General features: G+C 38.9%; 1 protein-coding gene across 2 annotated transcripts; it reads right to left on the minus strand.

The window, feature by feature from the left end:
• Nucleotides 1-2,661: 2,661 nt before the first annotated feature.
• Nucleotides 2,662-26,792, minus strand: LOC121383087 (transmembrane anterior posterior transformation protein 1 homolog). Of its 2 annotated transcripts, none has more exons than XM_041512862.1 (11): nt 26,561-26,792; nt 23,683-23,804; nt 21,180-21,304; nt 15,365-15,527; nt 10,724-10,859; nt 9,844-9,941; nt 7,887-8,037; nt 6,873-6,982; nt 6,067-6,126; nt 5,256-5,401; nt 2,662-4,983 (listed from the first exon to the last, which is right to left on the minus strand). In XM_041512862.1, exons 1-11 carry the CDS (start codon nt 26,667-26,669, stop codon nt 4,431-4,433), a joined length of 1,773 nt encoding a protein of 590 aa, XP_041368796.1. In that variant the 5' UTR covers nt 26,670-26,792; the 3' UTR covers nt 2,662-4,430. The 2 variants fall into 2 exon arrangements, with proteins under 2 accessions (XP_041368796.1, XP_041368795.1); XM_041512861.1 differs by having other exon boundaries at nt 23,683-23,813.
• Between the last annotated feature and the right edge of the window lie 55 nt (nt 26,793-26,847).

Genomic DNA, 26,847 nt, shown 5'->3' on the forward strand with positions numbered 1-26,847 from the left:
ATCTATCTGGGCTGTCTGTCCAGGATGATGTTAGTGGTCAGTTTTTTAGTGGTTAGTAATAGAGAAGTCGGTCAGGTCAGGTCAGGTCAGGTCAGGTCAGGTCATAGGGCTTAACGTGCACATTCAGAGCAAGCTGTTGTAACGCACGCCTGTCATGGGCGCTGGTTTCCACTTACGCCGGCTCCTTCGTCCATGACAGGAAAGGGTTGGGCTGGGTTGGAGAAGGGACCGCCCGCGCTTGGCAAGTGGTATGTGCCAGCCAATCGGCTATTCTCGTACGAGGCACTCGTATCGGTGTACGGGGGCGGGGAGAGACGTAGCCCAGTGGTAAGGCGCTCGCTCGATGCGCGGTCGGTGTGCCCATTGGGTTATTTCTCGTTCCAGCCAGTGCACCACGACTGGTATATCAAAGGCCGTGGTATGTACCACCCTGTCTGTGGGATGGTGCATATAAAAGATCCATTGCTGCTAATCGAAAAGAGTAGTCCATGAAGTGGCGACAGCGGGTTTCCTCTCTCAATATCTATGTGGTCCATAACCATATGTCTGATGCCATATAACCGTAAATAAAATGTGTTGAGTGCGTCGTTAAATAAAACTTCTTTTTTTTCTTTCGTAACGTTTTTGGTTTGGTTATGTTTACACTTAACATCTGTGCTTAATTGAAAATACACGAACATAACTCGTGACTGATCAAATATGATGGCTATATAACAGACAGCTGTTACTGCCTAAGATAGCACATTTATCGTGCAGTTTTTCAAATGATCATCTGAGCAAGAAAAGGTCTAACACATTACAGTTAGGGACCGCCCATGCTTATTTGTGTTTTTCACAATTGGAACAATGTTCGGCCTGGATTTGACCTCCTCCCCCACCTCAAATCCAAACATAAAACACTGAACCCAGTGAAAACATACACGTTTAAGTTCCAAGTTCTTTTAATGTACATATTCATAGCAAGCTGTTATAGCGCACGCCTGTCATGGCCGCACGTTCTCGGACTACTGTCAGCATTTGAATTCCGTCCAGGAGCCCGTACGCTTATGGCAACAGACAGTTGCTTTTTATATAAAAACGTGTGGGACCTGAAAATACTATAATAATAACATTTAGGGCCGAATTTACAAAGCCTGTTTAGGTGTTACAAATAACTACAAACATTTACAATGTTTAATCACCTGCGTGTAACCCCCCCCCCCCCAAAACTTCGTATATTCGGCCCTTACAGTCAGTCTGAATAAACATGGTTTTGTGAGATCCATATGTATAATGACATAGATTGTGAGACGTTAATGTCATAACCCAGTATTCTTCAACTCAATAACCAGGTTGGTAACATATTCTTGATTTTCAAAAGCACGCCCGCCATGCCTGCCTGTTCATATCTTCCTGCCCTGCTGTGGGCAATGCGTTTGCAGTCCTTAATGTGTTATAAACAACCAACCACTGCATCATCCTGGTTTCAGAAACGTTAGAGAACACGGATGACAAAAAACTACAGTTTTTAACATACATGTAATACCATCTCACAAATGTAAATATATTTTTCAACAGGCAAACAAAACATAAGTGTAACAAATGCATCTCAAGAATTGTAACTTAAAAAATAAATGCATTATTCTTCATGTTATAGTTCTTAAAAGCCACTTGTTACATTGAATCAGCTTGCAATAAAACAGTTTTTGTCGTCTCCTTAAAAACATAAAAAATGCTTCAATAGGTTTTGTTTACTAGGACAACTTCTCAAGTGATGTTTCATTTACAGAACTGTAATACTGCTATCAAAAGTGTGTCATGTAAACACTAGTAACTGAGCAGTAGCTATTTCATGTAACAGATGACAGTCTGAAAGCTAACTATGACAATGCTCTTATCAATACACACAGTAATTACAGAATAAATTAAACTTCTGATATCCTAAATATTTGAGAAAAGCTATGACTCTTGAATGATGATACTGACACAGGAAAATTCAAATGAAAGAGTTTAAAATTTGTTTTTCTTGAACACCACTAGAGCACATTGATTTATTATTAATAATATTAACCATTGGATGTCAAAACATTTGGTAATTATGATATAAATAGTCTTAGAGATGAAACCCGCTACATTTTTTCATAGTAGTAAAGTATCTTTTATATGCACCATCCCACAGACAGGACAGTACATATCACGGGCTATGATATATTAGTCATGGTGCACTGGCTAGAACAAGACATTGTAATAGCCCAATTGGCCTACCAACAGGGTTCAATCCTATACCTTTACCAGTGGGCTACATCCCAAAGTAAAGTAAAGCTTGTTTTATTTAACGCCGCCACTAGAGCACATTGATTCCTTATCTTATCATCGGCTATTGGACGTCAGACATATGATCATTCTGACACTGTTTTGTTTTTTTAGAGGAAACCCGCTGTCACCACATAGGCTACTCTTTTATGACAGGCAGCAAGGGATCTTTTATTTGCGCTTCCCACAGGCAGGATAGCACAAACCATGGCCTTTGTTGAACCAGTTATGGATCACTGGTCGGTACAAGTGGTTTACACCTACCCATTGAGCCTTGCGGAGCACTCACTCAGGGTTTGGAGTAGGTATCTGGATTAAAAATCCCATGGCTCGACTGGGATCCGAACCCAGTACCTACCAGCCTGTAGACCGATGACCTAACCACGACGCCACCGAGGCTGGTTCCCAAATGAAAGAGATAAAATGTTTTGAGACAGATCAAAAGTTACATGTATGTCAGACAGAAGAATAGCTAAATATAACAAAATCATTAGTTCATTAACACCAGCCATCTTTGTGGAGAATATTTCTAATCAATCACAGACTAGATAGTGTTTTAGGCAGACTAGATGGATGTAATAATAATACTAATATGCATAATATACTATAATCCCAGATAATAAGGGCATTTGTTTTAATGTACTGAAAAAAGTCACATTCTTTGGGATCTTTGAATGAATGGACTACTAATACCAACATCCCTCAACACAAGACTCAAAATTAATGAGGGCATGGACAACAATTACCGTAAGTCAGTCGCTTTATTAATAACAGTTTCTTCATGTTATATAATAGTTTCGTACTTCCAAACATAATGAACATCCGGTCATAAGCATAGGAGACCGTGTTGGAACAAAATGTCAAATTCGGGCAAAAATGTAACAGATATTTGGGCAAAATGTGGTAACCTGAGACATTTTTACCATGTATTTCCATCATCAGGCATGACAATGACACTTGATGAAATCAGCTGAAAGCTTTGCGAACTGTGCGTAACGCGGACAGTACGCGATCAAAGGAAACAACCTAAATGGCTTTCAAATCCGCAGATCCGCGGAAGATTGTCATGCCTGCATCATTCTACCCTAAAATTAGTAGTAATCCATGTAAAAATGCGTAGTGATTCGTTGCAACCCTGTATAGCTGTTTGGTAGTAACGCTAATATGAATAAAAGTTGTTAAGCAGATTCAGGCATTTTTCTTTAATTCGGGCAAAAGCCAGCCTGCTCCCTCTACAAACATGGGAGTCTGTACACCTATGCATCGATTGGATGTCAGGTTTTAATATGTCGATCAATCTTAGCACTAATATATCTAGGGACTAATTCACAAAGCTGTCTGGAGCAACATTACACTGCCATTGCAAGTCTTTATGCATTTTACCACGAGATCATAAAAGCTATGAGAATTTAGTAAAGTAGACCCCGATAGACAAAATACATATCAACCAAAATGTATCAACACTTCCTCAATAAACATTGTCGTACGACTCCATACAGAGATCATAAATTAAATATTTATAAAAAGTTATGGCACTGTTTGGCACTGGCAAAATTGCATGTAGTTCTCACATTGTTTTCATTTCAGAACTGAAACTGTGCTTAGTCCGACATCTCAATAGATTTGATAGTTATTCCTCAGGGCTCACACGGGTCATTGCCAAATTAGCCAATTGCTAATTTCTATACAAAGTGGCTATATTATTTAGTCTTTGGCTAATAAAATATTCCTTAAATTAACCACATTTTAATAATTTTCAAGGAAATGCTTTATATATCTGAAAATTGGTTAAACCAAAATTTGTTGCAGTGTGAGCCCTGATTCCTAATTCATGACCAGTGATTAGAGTGTTCTTATGAACACAACCACTGTGCCTACATGAAGGCAGACAAACAGAAAAACTACCACAGGACTTGGAGATACAAGACAGCTCAGCTCTTTGACATAACCACCAACAACACGAGTAACAAGTATTTATACCATCAGGATTCGACACATCCACTAGCCCTCAATCCCGGCTGGTGCATTTTTGGTTTGGGCTAGGCGAAATTATCAACTGTTCTATAACATAGAGCTCTAGCCACTAGCCAAGATGTGAGGGCTAGTGACTTTCTCAAACATTTGTTGAACACTGACCATCATTTAACTTTCTTATCTTTGTCAACAGCAGACACAACCGTGGGAGGAAGATCCTGACTTGTTGATTCAAAATATTCCGAATCGGGAGTCTGTGTTCCGGACTTGTTGATTTCTGAGCCATGAGCAAAGCACTCTAATGAACTGGAACTGGAACACTGACTAATGGTCACATGTCCGGAGGGCGAGCAAACTGACCACCCACTGGGCGTTTCGGACATAGCGTCTGTCGTCTCGGCCTCCCAGTAACTGTTTACAACATGTGAAGGACTAGTCCTGGTAATCACTGTCTGAGAACTGGCAGAGGTGGTCACCAGACTACTGGTAACTAAGCCGGTATCCGTGACAACCTGTGAACTGGAGGTCGGTTTGCGTGTCTCTGATGTGGAGTCCTGGTCAGTTTTAGGAGCTGTATTTTTTTCAAACTTCTTGGGAATGACTTGTGAGTTGATTTCGAGAGGTTTGGTTTTCCCAGATTTCTGTCTGTGTCGTGCCAACACGCGAGACCCATGACCCAGGAGTATGATGCTGTTTATCATCTTGAAGGTCAGCAAACTGTACAATAAACATAAAACAACACTAAAGATTGTTTTAATTTTAAAACAACAAAACCCCTAGAAACTCTGACCCACAACAGTATCAATTTGTTGTTATTTAATTTCTATTTTATCTAATAACAGAGCATATCAAGAAGTATTTCCATATTATAAATATAATAACAATTATTACAACAACCTATCCAGCCACAAAATGTTCATAACTTATCCAGCCAGAAATATGTTAATCAAATACATAAATGTGCCTCTCCTAACAATGTACATACTGACCATAAATACAAAAGCACCATGACAGCTAATCCGAGGTATCCTGAGATCTTAATGGACTTGGAAACGATTCGAATGAGAAGGCAAGCCAGTGGTATCGGAGTGAAACCCATTCTCCTGGACACTTGGTCTCCCAGGTCAGTGAATGCCTGCAATGCATAGAGGATATTTCAAGTTTTTTTGTCAAATATGATTTATATCTCATCGAGTGAAGTTTGCAATCATATCTCACGAGTCGTGCTTGCGCGACAAAAAAAAACATGAAAGTTTTTATTTAAATTATGTAACTTTTGGCAATTTACCTTTATTTTTAAAATGCCAGTAGCAAAATAGTTCCGGCTTTCTTACAGTAAGAATAACACTTTTTACAGTGATGATAACACATTTTAGAGTGAAATTTTCACTCTAAAATGTGTTATCGTCACTGAGTGACTAATAACACTTATTTCACTGATATTTTAAGATATTTCACTAAATGTTATATAATAAAAAACACAATTACGTCAACACAGATCCTCCTTAATAAGAGTCCGTAGTGGATATCAGAGGTCAGTGTAAGTCTACAAATGATTTCAGGGGTATAGGATATTAAATAGAGACTCAGTCTATAAGTAGCATAAGAATAAAAGGTAAAGAAACAACAAAACATATAGAGTAATCAGCCTCAAAATAGTGTAGCAAATAATGACTGATAATTATAATGTATGGCAATACATTGACCAAGTGGTTATACTGTATACCCCTACTAATATCTACTGTTTTGCCTAGTGTTATGGTATTAAGAGATAAACTACTAATAGTCCAAATAACATACATGCTTTTGTCTGCTTGAAGCCATATCCTGAATTAGGTTCACCGTGAAATCTTGATAAGCCTGAAAATTACAAATATAGAATCAGAAGTGTTTCTGAAATATATAGATCTCTACAAGACAAGGGCAACCAATTACTGCCCTTAAACCTTGCAAACCACAGGAATATACATGAATTTATATTGCATTGCTCAATGATTTAAATACTGATATGAAGAGTTTAGGCACAAAACACGATATATTCATTTTTTTTCATTACAGTAAAAGTGATTTTTTTAATTGGCGTATATCGCATTTTGATTGAAAAACGGGATTTACCCAATACAATTTCATAAGGATCAATCGCGTTTTGCGGCAAATCAGCGGGCCTACGATTAGCCCTTACTGGCATACAATAATGGCTTTAACTAAAAAAAAGAATGAAAATGGTTTATATATATCACGTTTTGCACCTGAACTCTTCATATGTTAATCAATCACCATGAAGGAATATTAATCTTCCTTCAGGAGTTATTTCCCTTTAAGTGAAATGATCAAAAGTGTTGTGTACATATTAACCAGCACAATACTACTTTAAAAAAAACCCTGATTTACTCTAAGTAAATACCAAAAATAACATATAAAATATGTTGGGATCTTTTTTCAACACACATACACAAAATTACAGACATAATTTCATTTTATCCAGTTTCATTTCTAAAAAAAGAAGGACCCTCCCCTCCCCCCACTCAAAAAACAAAAAACAACCACCAATGAAAAATCCCAACTCCTTTGAACATTTAAAGCAGGGGAACGAACATCTTGCTTACGTCAGAAGAAATCTCATTAAATTTGGTAATAAAAGCATGTTTGATCCAATCCACAATGAACTCTGCTCCAAGAACAAGAATGACATCGGGAACAATCACCCAGATATGATCTGAAAATAATACTTTATCATGTAATCACATCCATTATACAAAATGAGACTGAGAAAACATATGTCACAAAAAACCCCATCTACATCTAATTATCAACAGACAGACATAAAATTTAAAAAATGCAGAGTTTCTAAACACAAAACCGAATTGTAACAAACAATAATTTTAAAACGGTACAACTATCCCTAACAATTATTACTGGTTAGGGTTTATTTTATAGCATGAACTGTAATGAGGAAAACACTTTTCATATATTTTAAGATGTCAGAAAACAGTCCTAAATTAATACCATACACACTGATTGGTTGCATGCATTACCATCCAATAACCTCATTTTGTACTAAGACATGATTTGATAAAATGGAACATTACATGATGTATTTTAAACAGACCTTTTATACTAAAAAAATTAAATTCAAAGTAAGATTGCTGATAAAATATTTTTAGACACAAATTATTTTAATTTGAATAAATAAAATTTGGGTATTATATAATTACCAATGCGACTATCATAACTTTACAAAAAATAGCTATAAGGAAATTAAAAATCAAATGCTAAATTTTCATCAAATTGTTTTGGCAGGGTGCAGGGGATGGAATTTTATAACAAAATATCACTGGCTATTGGGTGTGAAAGGATATATATCAATGAAAATTTTAAAATACCATATTTTTATAACAATTCATTCACAATTTTCATTGAAGTGCCCTCTTTAGGCAGTTGGTCAATGTTCCCTTTTGTCCTTGGTCCCCTCCCTAAAACATTTCCTGGGTTGGCCTTGGAATTGATTATGAAGATCAATATAAAAATTCAAAAGGAAATTTAAAACAAAAAGTTGGAGACTAATATATTTTCTGTTAATTCACAGGTTCCCTATTTTAGAACATAATTTAAACAATTACCTAGATTCCACGAAAATTCAGCCATGTTTCGGACAAAGACCACTGACAAAAGAATTGCGTAGTGGAATCTCTCTTTGACATCACTGCAGGAAATCTGAAACAAGTTATTCTTGTCTACCCTCTTGAAAAGACTGCCCTTAATTTCAACAAACTGAAAAGACACAATCACGACATTGTAATACTGGCAATAGATTTCTTTCCATATAAATGACCCAATATTAGTGAACAATAGTATTATACAAGGTGCTGTGTACTTTGTGTTTTAATAAATAAACACCCTCCTCCCTATTTTATCTCTCTCCCAACAGTCCTTCTTTTATTCCTATAAAGCAGGGCTAGCTCTGGCCCTCGCCAATAGTGAATTTAAAAAATAACGGGTGAATTTTATTTTAATATGACAAAATTGTTTCATTAAATAATTGATATTTTGATAGAAAATATCTGGTGTTGTGCAATTTTTTAAGTTTATAAGATAATTTGGCGTAATTTTCTGTCGACTCAGAGCTAGCCCTTTATCAGGCCTTGAATTTGACAAATTACTATACTATACTATACTATACTATACTATATGCCTTGTCGTAAATTTGAGCATTTGTTTATATTGTGCATAGAGAAGTTGGACGGAGCTGACGTAACTTCGCCCCAAGCTATACCACCGGACGTCACAAAAAGAAAACAAAATGACTGCCCCAGTTAGCAGGAATAATCATGTTTGTTTATGAACTCTAAAATTACGTGTTTTTCATCTGTTAAAGTGTCAGTATGTGTTGGTGGTCCGGGTATGCACCGTTCCAACACATAAGGCTCTTGTTGGAGTTTAGTCTACCTTTAATGATGCACCCAACACATTTTATTTACAGTTATATGGTGTCAAACATATGGTTAAGGACCACACAGATATAAAGAGAGGAAACCCACTGCTGCCACTTCATGAACTACTCTTTTCGATTAGCAGCAAGGGATCTTTTATATGCACCATCCCACAGACAGGATAACACATACCATGGCCTTTGATATACAAGTCGTGGTGAACTGGCTGGAACGAGAAATAGCCCAATGGGCCCACCAACGATCGATCGTGCATCAAGCGAGCGCTGTACCACTGAGCTACGTCCCACCCCTTTTCGAGTAAGATGGCCAATTAGAAAGATGCCAAATACTGTTCAGGGCACTGAGGCCTACAACAAGGGCCCTTCTTTATGCCATTCACTACTACATGTACATTGATTTCAACTTATTTTCATGCTTTTATCAAATTAAGGTTCAAGCATGCTGTCCTGGTCACACCTCGTCTATCTTGGCTGTCTGTCCAAGACAGTGGATTAGTTGTGAGTGGTTAGTGAGAGAAGAGGGTGTAGTGGTCTTATACCTACCCAATGAGTCGTGAAACACGCTTTGGGTGGGAGCCGGTACCAGGCTGTTAATCCTGTACCTACCAATCTTATATTTGATGGCCTAACCACGACACCACTGAGGTCGGTTACTATTACATTATCTTAATTATAGAAAACAAGCTAATAAATTAAAGTTTGTTTTGTATAATGACACTACTAGAGCACATTGATTAATTAATCATTGGCAATTAGATGTCAAACATTTGATAATTCTGACCCATAGTGTTCAGAGGAACAGCAAAATCCCTTTTATATGCACAAAATTCAGACCAGCTTATAATATTAATTCTTACATATCCTTTCAAGACAACACTGTATGAGATTTTTTGCTATCACACAGCAAGGGATCTTTTATATGCACTTTCCCACAAACAGGAAAACACATACCACAGTCTTTGATATACTAGTCACGGGGCACATGTTTTGATGAAAAGAAAAGTGTTTCTGCTGAGAGGGTTTGATCCTACAACCCAGCCATCTCAGGCAGGCGCCGACAGAGCTAAATCCCGCCCCTACAGAAAACAGAGCAGACAAATCAAAGGTAAGAAATGTGGCCTACTTACGTTGTTAGACATCATGATGGTCAGCAAGGACTTGTTATGAGAATTGAATGCCACATTCAACACTGTCGCTTGAGATAAGATTAACAGTGTGTGGATAACTGTTCACGGTTAAGAATATAACAGAATACAATTTCAGATAGGAATATTTTTCAATGAATGGTTTTTTTAAAATAAATAAACAAATAAAACTAACCACAAAAGAAAAACACCTGTCACAGTTGGAGAAACAAGGACTGGGATGTGGAGGTGGACAGTAAAAGAAGTTGAAAAATAGGAGCTGCCAGACCGGGACAAATTCAGATGAAATTCAAAGAGAAAGGTCAGGGGGCAGTGGGATAAAAATAATAAAATAAAAATAAAATAATAAAACAAAAATGTTAAAACAGGTCTGTGCACCAATGCAAAACAGAAAAACCCTATAAAATCACTTTTCAGTTTAGAATTTGGCAACACGGAGAACCGCCCCGGGTATATATTATATATTCATTGCTTTATACAAAGTAAAAATGAATCTGGCAGTTTTAAAACACACTTTAACAACAACAAAATCAGCCGCCAAATCCAAAACACATACAATGTATGACTCTTGTGTATTAAAATTTATCTGTTGTCAAAATAGCACCTGACTGTGGCACATTAAAAACATATGGTAATTAAATTCAATTATCTTAACCATGTGAAGATAACATACATGTAAGTGGGTCACATTTGTGTACACATAGTCACAAAAATTAAATGCATACAATGATCAAACTGTTGGTACTGATTACAGATACATCTTTTGGGTATTCACCATTTTCCATACCCATAACACAAATTAACCGATTGTAGTTGTCATTAACTCAAGCTGACATGTTCTATGTGAATCGTGTAAGGATACTGACGTAGACGATGGCCAGGAGAAGATGTGGAACCACTCCTACGTGTTCTCGCTTCTTGCCCCGGGGTTCAGTAGCTGTCCAAAACAGGGAATCCAAGATGTCCTGGCCAAATCCAGAGAACAGCCGGTCACACACCTGGAAAATTGATTAACAACTAGCAAATCTATTCTTATAATATACCTCAGTTTTCATTACAATCACACTTAAGTAGTTTTCCAGGGCATGGAAAGTCTGCAGTAACCATGCGTACCACGAGTACGTTATTGCACTAATTTTTACTTAGCTTACACTTTAAGAATATTGGTTTAATTAACAGTTTTAATGGTTTAATCAGGAGATAACCATATGGAGTTTTTAGATTTGCGGGTGTTATTGTCTATTCGATCCCACAAATGTCAAAAATGAAACATTTGCGGGCATCAAATTATGAAATAGACAATAACACCCACAAATATAAAAACTCATTATGGGTATGTCCATTGTAAACTGGATAGTTTTTGTACAGAACTAACTGTATATTTTGTATTTCTTGAAAAACCCTTGAACCATCAACTTTGCCTGTTCCAATTGCTAATGACGTTACTTTCTAATGACGTCATTAGCTTTCCGGGTGTTATTGTCTATTTGATCCCGGAAAAAGAATGTAATTAACCAATCACAATACAGAACACACTCGCCATCAGTTTACAATGACTTATTAATCATCGGCTATTGGATGTCGTCATTTTGACACAGTCATAGAGAGGAAACACACTATATTTTTCCATTAGTAGTGAGGAATCTTTTATATACACCATCCCACAGACTGGATAGCACATACCACGGCCTTTGATATACCAGTCGTGGTGCACTGGCTGGGATGAGAAACAGCCCAATGGGCCCACCGATGAAAGAAAGAAGTGTTTTATTTAACAACGCACTCAACACATTTTATTTACGGTTATATGGCGTCAGACATATGGTTAAGGACCACACAGATTTTTTTAGACGAAACCCGCTGTCGCCACATAGGCTACTCTTTTTACGACAGGCAGCAAGGGATCTTTTATTTGCGCTTCCCACAGGCAGGATAACACAAACCATGGCCTTTGTTGAACCAGTTATGGATCACTGGTCGGTGCAAGTGGTTTACACCTACCCATTGAGCCTTGCGGAGCACTCACTCAGGGTTTGGAGTCGGTATCTGGATTAAAAATTCCATGCCTCGACTGGGATCCGAACCCAGTACCTACCAGCCTGTAGACCGATGGCCTGCCACGACGCCACCGAGGCCGGTCCTACGACGAGTATCAACCCCAGACCAACCATGCATCAAGCGAACACTTTACCACTGGGCTACACCCCGCCCCCAGAGCATATGAAGCAACATGATTCCATAAAAAGAGTCATAACCCACCAATAGCTATAGTCCGTCCCACCCTTGTACCACTGGGCTACACCCCGCCCCCAGAGCATATGAAGCAACAAGATTCCATAAAAAGAGTCATAACCCACCAATAGCTATAGTCCGTCCCACCCTTGTACCACTGGGCTACACCCCGCCCCCAGAGCATATGAAGCAACATGATTCCATAAAAAGAGTCATAACCCACCAATAGCTATAGTCCGTCCCACCCTTGTACCACTGGGCTACACCCCGCCCCCAGAGCATATGAAGCAACATGATTCCATAAAAAGAGTCATAACCCACCAATAGCTATAGTCCGTCCCACCCTTGTACCACTGGGCTACACCCCGCCCCCAGAGCACATGAAACAACATGATTCCATAAAAAGAGTCATAACCCACCAATAGCTATAGTCCGTCCCACCCTTGTACCACTGGGCTACACCCCGCCCCACCCTTGTACCACTGGGCTACACCCCGCCCCCAGAGCACATGAAGCAACATGATTCCATAAAAAGAGTCATAACCCACCAATAGCTATAGTCCGTCCCACCCTTGTACCACTGGGCTACACCCCGCCCCCAGAGCACATGAAGCAACATGATTCCATAAAAAGAGTCATAACCCACCAATAGCTATAGTCCGTCCCACCCTTGTACCACTGGGCTACATCCCGCCCCCAGAGCATATGAAGCAACATGATTCCATAAAAAGAGTCATAACCCACCAATAGCTATAGTCGATCCCACCCTTGTACCACTGGGCTACACCCCGCCCCCAGAGCACATGATTCCATAAAAAGAGTCATAACCCACCAATAGCTATAGTCCGTCCCACCCTTGTACCACTGGGCTACATCCCGCCCCCAGAGCACATGAAGCAACATGATTCCATAAAAAGAGTCATAACCACCAATAGCTATAGTCCGTCCCACCCTTGTACCACTGGGCTACACCCTGCCCCCAGAGCATATGAAGCAACATGATTCCATAAAAAGAGTGATAACCCACCAATAGCCATAGTCCGTCCCACCCTTGTACCACTGGGCTACACCCCGCCCCCAGAGCAGATGAAGCAACATGATTCCATAAAAAGAGTCATAACCCACCAATAGCTATAGTCCGTCCCACCCTTGTACCACTGGGCTACACCCCGCCCCCAGAGCACATGAAGCAACATGATTCCATAAAAAAGAGTCATAACCCACCAATAGCTATAGTCCGTCCCACCCTTGTACCACTGGGCTACACCCCGCCCCCAGAGCATATGAAGCAACATGATTCCATAAAAAGAGTCATAACCCACCAATAGCTATAGTCCGTCCCACCCTTGTACCACTGGGCTACATCCCGCCCCCAGAGCACATGCACATGATTCCATAAAAAGAGTCATAACCACCAATAGCTATAGTCCGTCCCACCCTTGTACCACTGGGCTACACCCTGCCCCCAGAGCATATGAAGCAACATGATTCCATAAAAAGAGTCATAACCCACCAATAGCTATAGTCCGTCCCACCCTTGTACCACTGGGCTACACCCCGCCCCCAGAGCATATGAAGCAACATGATTCCATAAAAAGAGTCATAACCCACCAATAGCTATAGTCCATCCCACCCTTGTACCACTGGGCTACACCCCGCCCCCAGAGCATATGAAGCAACATGATTCCATAAAAAGAGTCATAACCCACCAATAGCTATAGTCCGTCCCACCCTTGTACCACTGGGCTACACCCCGCCCCCAGAGCACATGAAGCAACATGATTCCATAAAAAGAGTCATAACCCACCAATAGCTATAGTCCGTCCCACCCTTGTACCACTGGGCTACACCCCGCCCCCAGAGCACATGAAGCAACATGATTCCATAAAAAGAGTCATAACCCACCAATAGCTATAGTCCGTCCCACCCTTGTACCACTGGGCTACACCCCGCCCCCAGAGCATATGAAGCAACATGATTCCATAAAAAGAGTCATAACCCACCAATAGCTATAGTCCGTCCCACCCTTGTACCACTGGGCTACATCCCGCCCCCAGAGCACATGAAGCAACATGATTCCATAAAAAGAGTCATAACCCAGCAATAGCTATAGTCCGTCCCACCCTTGTACCACTGGGCTACACCCTGCCCCCAGAGCATATGAAGCAACATGATTCCATAAAAAGAGTCATAACCCGCCAATAGCTATAGTCCGTCCCACCCTTGTACCACTGGGCTACACCCCGCCCCCAGAGCATATGAAGCAACATGATTCCATAAAAAGAGTCATAACCCACCAATAGCTATAGTCCATCCCACCCTTGTACCACTGGGCTACACCCCGCCCCCAGAGCATATGAAGCAACATGATTCCATAAAAAGAGTCATAACCCACCAATAGCTATAGTCCGTCCCACCCTTGTACCACTGGGCTACACCCCGCCCCCAGAGCACATGAAGCAACATGATTCCATAAAAAGAGTCATAACCCACCAATAGCTATAGTCCGTCCCACCCTTGTACCACTGGGCTACACCCCGCCCCCAGAGCACATGAAGCAACATGATTCCATAAAAAGAGTCATAACCCACCAATAGCTATAGTCCGTCCCACCCTTGTACCACTGGGCTACACCCCGCCCCCAGAGCATATGAAGCAACATGATTCCATAAAAAGAGTCATAACCCACCAATAGCTATAGTCCGTCCCACCCTTGTACCACTGGGCTACATCCCGCCCCCAGAGCACATGAAGCAACATGATTCCATAAAAAGAGTCATAACCCAGCAATAGCTATAGTCCGTCCCACCCTTGTACCACTGGGCTACATCCCGCCCCCAGAGCACAAGAAGCAGCATGATTCCATAAAAAGAGTCATAACCCACCAATAGCTATAGTCCGTCCCACCCGTGTACCACTGGGCTACACCCCGCCCCCAGAGCATATGAAGCAACATGATTCCATAAAGAGTCATAACCCACCAATAGCCATAGTCCGTCCCACCCTTGTACCACTGGGCTACACCCCGCCCCCAGAGCATATGAAGCAACATGATTCCATAAAAAGAGTCATAACCCACCAATAGCTATAGTCCGTCCCACCCTTGTACAGAAAAAAAAGAAGTAAATAATTTAATTTTGGTGTGACATAAAGAAAAAAACTAAAAGTGTTTTGGAAAAAAAAAAAAAAAAATTTGTGTGCAATTTAGAAAACAATTGGCTCGGAAATAATTACCCTGTAGTAAATTCCCCGTGGGAATGACTACACTTACATCAAGCATGTTGTAGAAGACGTAGAGTTTGATGACGGACTGGCCCCGCACCAGATGGTACATCATTGACGTGTCAATGTGATCGAGGATCAAACACACAACAAACAATATTATGCCTTTCAGAAGATCACAGATGTGAGCAGACTCAAGGTAACGACGAGAACTGAAAGGAGTTCACAGACAAGTCATTAATAACACTCCAGCATAATAAAAAAAACTCACTTCTGCGTTTGGGAAGGAAGGAAGGAAATGTTTTATTTAACGACGCACTCAACACATTTTATTTACAGTTATATGGCGTCGGTTAGCTTTTGGGTGTCAGATAAGATTAGTAAATCATGAAAAAAGTAGACGTATATGCTGATATAAATATTTCAACTATTAATTTAAAAAAAAAAAAATAGGTTCTAAAAGACCACATATCCATGTTCAGCACAAATACTGTAGATTCTGAAATAAATGTGATCATAATATTAATGTAAAAAACACGAGTTAGTGTTACTCGCATTAATAATATGACGCATTTATTTCTATGGTTTTGTCTTTGTGTCAGACGTTATTATTGAAAAATAAAAAAAAACAAAGATTAAAATTCTAATATATTTATAAAACAATGCATTGTAGGCGAGACAGACTAATTGTCCAATAGTCCAGCAAGATGCCAGCAATGTGCAATGATTGCAGGGTCTTTGGAAACCCTTTCAAAAGCCGACACGATTCATCGTGTGTGAATGGGTTTTAGCACGCTAATCCTGAGGTTGACCGTTTCTTTGTTTTTACTGTTTGCTGATTTTTGTAACTATACACGTTACATAAATTATAGCAAAAATATGCTTCGAGTTGATCACACCAAAAACATTAGGGACTAAACAAGTTAGTTAACATGTACATAGACATGTTAGTGAGTTGATCTCATTGAAGATGCCTTTAACTCGGGATTTAATCAAAAAGTACACAGAAGTAATATTTCAAAGGGAGGCCACTCGCATTAATTTCATGTCGCATTTAGTCAGACCACCGTCACTTGCATTAATTTCAGTATCTACAGTACATATAAAGGATTGACACTCCTCACTTCTATGTATATACAGTGTAACTCCTCTAAACCGGACACCCTCGGGACCATTAATTTCAGTATCTACAGTACATATAAAGGATTGACACTCCTCACTTCTATGTATATACAGTGTAACTCCTCTAAACCGGACACCCTCGGGACCATTAATTTCAGTATCTACAGTACATATAAAGGATTGACACTCCTCACTTCTATGTATATACAGTGTAACTCCTCTAAACCGGACACCCTCGGGACCATTAATTTCAGTATCTACAGTACATATACTCTTCAAAAGAAGAAACGCAAAACCACATTGTCGTAACATTTGGAGAATTGATTTAATTATTGAATGGTGAGTCCGATAATTACCAAATGTTGCAGGATTGTTCACAATTCACTCTAGTCCATTGTGAGTAAGTGATAGGACACACCACCGAGGTCAAGGTCATCTGGAGCCAATACCGGGTGTGGCCTCCGCGTGTGTTGACAACTGCCTGGCACCGCCTGCCCATTGAAGCAACCAGAGTACGGATGACGTCCCGGGGGATGGTGGCCCACTCGGCCTGCAAGGCTGCTGCCAGCTCGGGCAGGGTCTGGGGCTGTGGTTGTCGCTGTCGGAGGCGTCGGTCCAACTCGTCCCATAGATGCTCAATTGGGTTCAAATCCGGTGATATCGATGGCCAAGGAAGGACATTAATGTTGTTGTTCTGTAGGAAAGCCGTTGTGAGACGTGCTGTGTGAGGCCTGGCGTTGTCATGTTGGAACACTGCGTTGGCGTTGGCCATAACTGGAACGATGTGTGGCCGGAGGATCTGGTCATTGTAGCCCTGTGCATTCAGGTTGCCCTGCACGTGGACCAGGTCAGTTCTGCCAGTGTGTGAGATGGCTGCCCACACCATGACACTACCCCCGCCGAATCTGTCCACTTCCTGCATGCAGTTTGCCGCATAACGTTCACCACGACGCCTATACACGCGACATCTTCCATCATGACGTCGGAGCAGAAATCGGGACTCGTCACTGAACCACACCTGTCTCCATCGCAGTTGAGGCCATTGTCGATGAATCTGGCACCACTGCAGTCGGAGTCGACGGTGTTGTGGTGTTAAGATGACACCTCGAACTGGACGTCTGGCACGAATTCCTACCTCACGTAGGCGGTTCCGTACGGTCTGGTCGGATATCCTGCGCAAACCTGGTATTGCTGCGGCTGTGGAGGTGGCAGTAGTCAATCGTTCCCGAAGGTGGCGTACCCGGATGTAGCGGTCCTGCCCGGGGGTAGTGACCCGTGGTCGACCGGATCTAGGGAGGTCACGTGTTGGTCCATGTTGCTGGTAACGGTCCCACAGTCTGGAGATGGTGCTTGGGGACACATGGAATGCCCTGGCAACGGCCGTTCTGGATTCGCCTGCGTCTAGTCGGCCGATGGCATTGTTTCTCTGCGGTTCACTGAGACGTAGCATGTCCTGGATTGTCAACTGTCGGCCAGATACAGAGGCCAGGCAAGCGAACACCCTGCACTTTTATACTGTCGGTGTTCATGTTGCACGTGCAGACAACGCACGTGCAGTGGTGACATGGTTTGCACGTGGCTGCGTTTTTGCGAATATTCACATTTTGGAACTTTATTGTACAGTAGCTGCGTTTTATCGAATGTAACCGTGGGAATGTGTTTGGGACATGCAATGACCTTATATTCACAAAGCATGAACCGGTAGGAAACATAAAATCGGAGTTATAACCCATTTGTACCCTTTTGCGTTTCTTTTTTTGAAGAGTATATAAAGGATTGACACTCCTCACTTCTATGTATATACAGTGTAACTCCTCTAAACCGGACACCCTCGGGACCATTAATTTCAGTATCTACAGTACATATAAAGGATTGACACTCCTCACTTCTATGTATATACAGTGTAACTCCTCTAAACCGGACACCCTCGGGACCATTAATTTCAGTATCTACAGTACATATAAAGGATTGACACTCCTCACTTCTATGTATATACAGTGTAACTCCTCTAAACCGGACACCCTCGGGACCATTAATTTCAGTATCTACAGTACATATAAAGGATTGACACTCCTCACTTCTATGTATATACAGTGTAACTCCTCTAAACCGGACACCCTCGGGACCATTAATTTCAGTATCTACAGTACATATAAAGGATTGACACTCCTCACTTCTATGTATATACAGTGAAACTCCTCTAAACCGGACACCCTCGGGACCATTAATTTCAGTATCTACAGTACATATAAAAGATTGACACTCCTCACTTCTATGTATATACAGTGTAACTCCTCTAAACCGGACACCCTCGGGACCATTAATTTCAGTATCTACAGTACATATAAAGGATTGACACTCCTCACTTCTATGTATATACAGTGTAACTCCTCTAAACCGGACACCCTCGGGACCATTAATTTCAGTATCTACAGTACATATAAAGGATTGACACTCCTCACTTCTATGTATATACAGTGTAACTCCTCTAAACCGGACACCCTCGGGACCATTAATTTCAGTATCTACAGTACATATAAAGGATTGACACTCCTCACTTCTATGTATATACAGTGTAACTCCTCTAAACCGGACACCCTCGGGACCATTAATTTCAGTATCTACAGTACATATAAAGGATTGACACTCCTCACTTCTATGTATATACAGTGTAACTCCTCTAAACCGGACACCCTCGGGACCATTAATTTCAGTATCTACAGTACATATAAAAGATTGACACTCCTCACTTCTATGTATATACAGTGTAACTCCTCTAAACCGGACACCCTCGGGACCATTAATTTCAGTATCTACAGTACATATAAAGGATTGACACTCCTCACTTCTATGTATATACAGTGTAACTCCTCTAAACCGGACACCCTGGGACCATTAATTTCAGTATCTACAGTACATATAAAGGATTGGACACTCCTCACTTCTATGTATATACAGTGTAACTCCTCTAAAACGGACACCCTCGGGACCATTAATTTCAGTATCTACAGTACATATAAAAGATTGACACTCCTCACTTCTATGTATATACAGTGTAACTCCTCTAAACCGGACACCCTCGGGACCATTAATTTCAGTATCTACAGTACATATAAAGGATTGACACTCCTCACTTCTATGTATATACAGTGTAACTCCTCTAAACCGGACACCCTCGGGACCATTAATTTCAGTATCTACAGTACATATAAAGGATTGACACTCCTCACTTCTATGTATATACAGTGTAACTCCTCTAAACCGGACACCCTCGGGACCATTAATTTCAGTATCTACAGTACATATAAAGGATTGACACTCCTCACTTCTATGTATATACAGTGTAACTCCTCTAAACCGGACACCCTCGGGACCATTAATTTCAGTATCTACAGTACATATAAAGGATTGACACTCCTCACTTCTATGTATATACAGTGTAAGTCCTCTAAACCGGACACCCTCGGGACCATTAATTTCAGTATCTACAGTACATATAAAAGATTGACACTCCTCACTTCTATGTATATACAGTGTAACTCCTCTAAACCGGACACCCTCGGGGACCATTAATTTCAGTATCTACAGTACATATAAAGGATTGACACTCCTCACTTCTATGTATATACAGTGTAACTCCTCTAAACCGGACACCCTCGGGACCATTAATTTCAGTATCTACAGTACATATAAAGGATTGACACTCCTCACTTCTATGTATATACAGTGTAACTCCTCTAAACCGGACACCCTCGGGACCATTAATTTCAGTATCTACAGTACATATAAAAGATTGACACTCCTCACTTCTATGTATATACAGTGTAACTCCTCTAAACCGGACACCCTCGGGACCATTAATTTCAGTATCTACAGTACATATAAAGGATTGACACTCCTCACTTCTATGTATATACAGTGTAACTCCTCTAAACCGGACACCCTCGGGACCATTAATTTCAGTATCTACAGTACATATAAAGGATTGACACTCCTCACTTCTATGTATATACAGTGTAACTCCTCTAAACCGGACACCCTCGGGACCATTAATTTCAGTATCTACAGTACATATAAAGGATTGACACTCCTCACTTCTATGTATATACAGTGTAACTCCTCTAAACCGGACACCCTCGGGACCATTAATTTCAGTATCTACAGTACATATAAAGGATTGACACTCCTCACTTCTATGTATATACAGTGTAACTCCTCTAAACCGGACACCCTCGGGACCATTAATTTCAGTATCTACAGTACATATAAAGGATTGACACTCCTCACTTCTATGTATATACAGTGTAACTCCTCTAAACCGGACACCCTCGGGACCATTAATTTCAGTATCTACAGTACATATAAAGGATTGACACTCCTCACTTCTATGTATATACAGTGTAACTCCTCTAAACCGGACACCCTCGGGACCAAGTCAAAAGTCTCTTCTGTACAGATATTTAAAAAGGGGCAGCGAAAAATGTCCGGTCTTGAGAGAATTCCGGTTTACAGAGGGTCCGGTTTTGTGAGGTTTCACTGTAAATGTTAAAGGTCAAGTAATAAATAATGTAATCTGTTTTTACTATCTTTGCTGACTTGTTTAATTTTCTATTACTCTTTTACATGCATGATCTTTTCTTTTTTTTGTTAGTAAAATTATCAAGCAAAATTATAACATTTACACATTTTCAATGAATGGCAACAATTCTGTAGTAATTAACAAAGTTAAAACTGAAAAATACCTGGAGGAAAAGAGTCCACATGGGTGAGTAAAAAGTCGGACAATTGCAATCAGGATACGAACTGGCATCAAAGTGAAGATGAATAAAAAGGCATCTAAGCATAGGAAGAAACCATAAGTGCAGAACTGTAATGACAAAAAAGAAAAACAAAGCTTAAATTTACATAATATTCTAAAACTACCATTACTACCGATTCAAAATGTCAGAATCACTACCTGGCCCAGTGCTTATAAACCTTAAAGTCTAGACTTTAAGTTTTATAAGCACAGGCCCTGGTTTTCTAGAATTTTAATCAAAATCCACTAGACATTGGATCAGTGATTTAAAAAATTTAGTAAATACAATTTTACTAATAGGAACAATCAGAAATGTCCCCATAAGGAGATAGAGCTTAAAACCCCTTTGATTGGGAGGGGGGGGGGGGGGGGGGGGGGGGGGGGGGGGGGGCAGAATATTCATATTTACAAATACATTTAAATACAGCATTTGACAACTTCGTTGTTTTTCACTAGTCGTCGGGCATGATGATAGTAGTTATTTACTAGCACAACATTGAATATCACTAGCCATGGGAGGTGGGGCTACCATAATCTAAAAGCCCTGAGTACATGTACATAATCATTATTATTATTATTGTCAGAAACAGTACCGGCTCTAACCCAGGTCAATGAGGTCATTATGGTAATGGCTCTCTGGAGAGGTGTATCAAAATACACCGATTTCTCTCTCACTAACACATCCCTCGTGTTTCAAGGTGAAGGGCTCACTCTGTACATTGCCAAATTAGCCAGTTGTTAATTTTTATATAAAGTGGCTATAACATTTAGTCTTTGACTAATAAAACTCTACATATATCATAAAACTGGCTAAATCAAAATTATTTTAAGATTAAAGGTAAGGTCAACTCAAACAAGAGCCTTATGTGTTGGAAAGATGCATACCCGGACTACCAACACATACTGACACTTTAGCAAATGAAAAACGCGTAATGTTAGAGTTAATAAAAAACCATGATTATTTCTGCTAACTGGGGGCAGCCATTTTGTTTCGTTTTTGTGACATCCGGTGGGATAGCTTGAGGCGAAGTGACGTCAGTTCCTGACCATCTCCTGTATGTACAGTGTAAACAAAAACAGTAATTTTCGACAAGGCGCTTCTCTTTTATCAACCTGACTTGTAAAACAGCATAAATGACGTAATAATATAATAAACTATTTAACTAAGTATATTTCAAGTTGCATTAACGGAACAAAATGGGGTTATAGTATTTTACTCTGCTAAATAATCCAAAGGAAAAATGTACACTATTAGGCCTATTGATATGCTACGTTGGAGAAAAAACGACAACCCACGATACCCAAGTGATAATTTTTTATTTGGGACTACATAATTGGTCAGTTCTGTGGTTTTAGATGAAAAAGTCTCCTTAATCAATAGTTTTACAGAACTATTTACAGTAATAAACCATGTCCATTACCATTTCAGGGACGACAGGTAATATTCTACAATACTGGTATGTATTTTTGTGTCTAGATAGCGTCAATTAATTGGCTCGTCTGGTTACCAATCAAATACACACCTGCAAATCAGGAATCACAGGTAAAAGCAACTAACAGCATAGACCAATTAACTAAGAAAACACTCCGTGTATCATTTCAGCACGTAGGTTAATGTATGGACATTGTTAATTATTTCGACCTGTTGTGTAGCTACTTTGACAATGGTATTTTATTTTGTATTGAAAAAAATAATATATAGTGCTGGATTACTTATTGCTGGCTTACTGGGGTGTATATTATTACAGAACATTGCAATGTATGACTATTTATCATCCCGCAAAAACCAGGCAGATTGTGTTTCTCTAGTTCTAAGGCTCATTCCTGACGTTACGCGTTAAGTAAATATTACGTAACCACCAGCTCGCCAGAGGGCGTACTCACTGAGATGGTACAAAATGGCTGTGTCCGTTATATATAATAGCCGTCACATTTAACCGTTTTATTAATTAACTATAAGATTATACTTGTTGATATTAAGCAATAATGTGCATTATATATCGTTGAATATGCATATCAGGCCAAATGCCTTAATTGTCCCTTCCTTTAAGCCCTGAAGGTGGGCAATCGCTCACCTGCTGTCAGCCAAATAAATGTTTTTTTTATATGTGATACATTTAACAAAGTATGCAAAAGAAATACAAACCTACAGAAATGTGTTATCAAGATAAAAACAAAATAATTTTGTCAACTATTTCATGTTCCTATGTCCTTTAAAAATGAAGAGAAAAAACAGCTTGCCTATTCCATAATATGTTTATCTACATGTATGATGTAGTTAAGCTGATTTTTCACTTGCCTACATATTTCAAAGCACAGGGCCTATAAATATAAATATTGTCCCCTCTTCTGAACAGATAGCTGAGGTACATGTACATGTAGGTACATACCAGGACCAGCATGTTTGAACACTTTAAAAACCATACAAATAGATTCAAATTAAATACCTTTTCAAGTTCTCGTGGTGTTTTCATAAAAGTGTAAACCCTTTCTCTTCGCTCCGCATACTTAAACTCATCACGTTCAAGCATATACCCTCTTGTCAGTTCTGACTTCAAATAACTAAAAACTGAAATATCTAATATAAAAATAAAAACCAACAAAACCTATATTAGAAGTTATAGTATACATGATATAATAATTAATAACATTTTACATATCTACATGTACATAGTACGAGTTCACAATGGAAAAAACTAAATCGCATCTACATGTAGTACATTGTACATATGTATTTTACATGTGCATGTAACTTTTTCTAAGAAGCCATGCAATAAAATAATACCTGAATATTACTGATATTAGTGATAAATAGGAAATGCAATCTCAGGGATTATAGTGAAGTCTATCTTGTGTTTATTTTATAGGTTTCTCAAATTTTGGTAGCAATATGATTGGGAATTACTATAGCAGCCTGCCACACATTTTGTAGACAGATGTGAACTCAGGACAAACAATGAAATATGAAACTCAGAACTATTTTGACATGGATTAATTCAGGTACCGTAAGTAGACAACTTATTTTTCCAGTGAGGTAAAGAATTCAGTAATAATAGGTTTGGTGGGGGTGGGTTGTGGGGGGGGGGGGGGGGGGGGGTGAAAGACATCACATTGCATATACCTGCAATAACAATAAACTGGGCTCCATTTTCAGAAGATTGAAAAAACTTTCAATATAAAATTGCTACTTAAAATGTTCTTTTCAGACTAAGATGTTTCTAATTTAATATAACTAAATATTACTGTGTTTGTACAAAATAGTGTAATTAAAAAACCCTCAACATTTATGTCATATAGCCATGAGGTGATATTATAGTCAAATCTATCATAGTGATATTCAATGTTGAACCAGTAAATAACTAATATTGCCATGTCCGACAGCTAGTGAAAGTTGTCAAATACTGCATTTAAGTCTATTTTGTAATTTATATGAATATCCTGCCCACAAACCCACCCCCCAATCTTAGTGTTTTTACTGTCCATCTCCCTCTTTAGGTAACATATCTGATTATTACTACAGTCGAATCCACTTTATTGCATGTCGGTTTATAGCATAAATCGGTTATTTGCTACACAGAACCGTTTAGCATTAAATCAATACAAATTATGTCGCATATTTGAATAGCTTTATAACGACAAACATCCGTTAATAGCATACGAAAACAAACAAAAATCTTGAAAATTTCATCACAAAATGTTCCACAGACCTTTAATATTTACCAGAAACAATTGTAATTGCACAGAAAACAAAGCAGAATGTTCTATGTTGCTTAAAAACTTAATATTAAAAGAAGAAAAAAGTAAAAGCGATTACTAAAACAGGCGACGTACAATGTTGACATCTCTCGCAAAACTCATCATAGTGCTTATAGCAATGTGTTCAAGTGTTTATTGCAGTAATCCTGGGACCATTATTGCATCATTTAAGTCTTCATGTCAGGATTTCAGTTGTAATTTGCCCTTTGTTACAAAATCACTTAAAACAATACTGACAGCAAACTCCATTGACAGAACACGAAAAATTCCAAGCAGCAGTGGAATAGTCCATTGTTATTTTTATGTGCGCATGTGTCAGCTCACAGCCTTTGATAACACTGAAAGATAGACTTGGACAAGGCAATTATGTACCAGAATAAATTTCATAAAGATAATTAAATATGATTAGTTTTTACTGTATTTTGTATGTCACATCTGAATCACCGTATTTTAAGTTATCATTAATTATCACTGCTATTTATTTATGTATTAGTAAAACTGTATTAAGTAAAGTAGGGCTAATGAATTTTTAATCATGCTTAGTACGTCACTGATCCCATGGCTAGTGGATTTTGTAAAAATTCTAGAAACCATGTCATATTGATATAGTTAGCAACACAACACATACTAACATAGGCCTACAAAAAGTAACATGTAGTAATTTGTGTTTTCCCTAGCTTGTTTTAGCATGGTGCAGCACCATGCCTCAATAGTCAAGCACCATCTTGCCTCAATCAGCACCATGCTGCCCTGAGATTAAACAAGCCTTTTTCAGTAATTAATTATAAAATTGCCTTCATACAACACCCAAAAAGGTATTATTAATTAATAAAATATGCCTTTTATATCTTTTGCCATTCATTTATTAAAGCAAGCACATAAATTACATCAATGTTTATTTTAGTTTAAAAAAAATTTGTATTTTTAATGAAAAACAAGTGCCCTGAAAATGGTGACAATTCCCCAAAAGTGTTTGGTCCACCATGCCTTGCCTAATTTCTAGGGAAATCACTAGTAATGATGTACACATTTTAACTGACCAGTATCAGGTCATTTCATCCTTATTCCTGTTCGCCCTGAGTCCTTTCGCCCTCTTAACAGGGTCGTTTCACCCTCATGTTTTTTTTTGTTGTTATAAATTTTGATTTTAATTCAATATATGGCATTGTTGTTGTTGTCCTTGTTATTAAAATGTTTTAAAATAATGTGTATTTTGTGAGTATATACTCATGGGTTGTTTTGGGTTTTTTGGTTTTCTTTACTTTATTCAATATATCATTATTATATAGCATTGTTGTTGTTGTCTTTGTTATTAAAATAGTGCATATTTTGTTATTAAAATGTTTTAAAATAATGCGTGCTTTGTGGGGTTTTTTTTTTATATTTTGTGAGAATATACTTACAAGTTATTGTGGGTACAAACTAAGAGAAATGACCTGGATTCGTGTTAACTAGATGTATTTACTGACAGTTTGCAATTTGTATTAGAACAAGATTGTTTAATAAAATAATTGAAAACGCAGTATTATTTATTTAATGACATTCTAATGTTGAGTACAAAAATCATACTTTCTAAAAATGGTCTTTTCCTGGAATTCGAAGTCGAACTTGAGTTTGGGACCGTTTCAAAATCACCTGCTGCCCCAACATTTTCCGTTACAATCTCTTCTGAAGTCATTGTTAGTTCTAGAATATCGTGCAACTATAGCTATTCAATAACAATGTTATACAAAATACAAATAATCGATAAAATCAAGAAATAAAAAAGTCTTATAAAACACCATATTCCAAGTTCATTTTTGACGCCATAACACCACCTATTTTACGCGAATGCTACGCTCTCTAGCAATAAAAAT

The sequence above is a fragment of the Gigantopelta aegis genome, chromosome 10 (assembly GCF_016097555.1).
Source record: "Gigantopelta aegis isolate Gae_Host chromosome 10, Gae_host_genome, whole genome shotgun sequence".
Taxonomy (NCBI): Eukaryota; Metazoa; Mollusca; class Gastropoda; order Neomphalida; family Peltospiridae; genus Gigantopelta; species Gigantopelta aegis.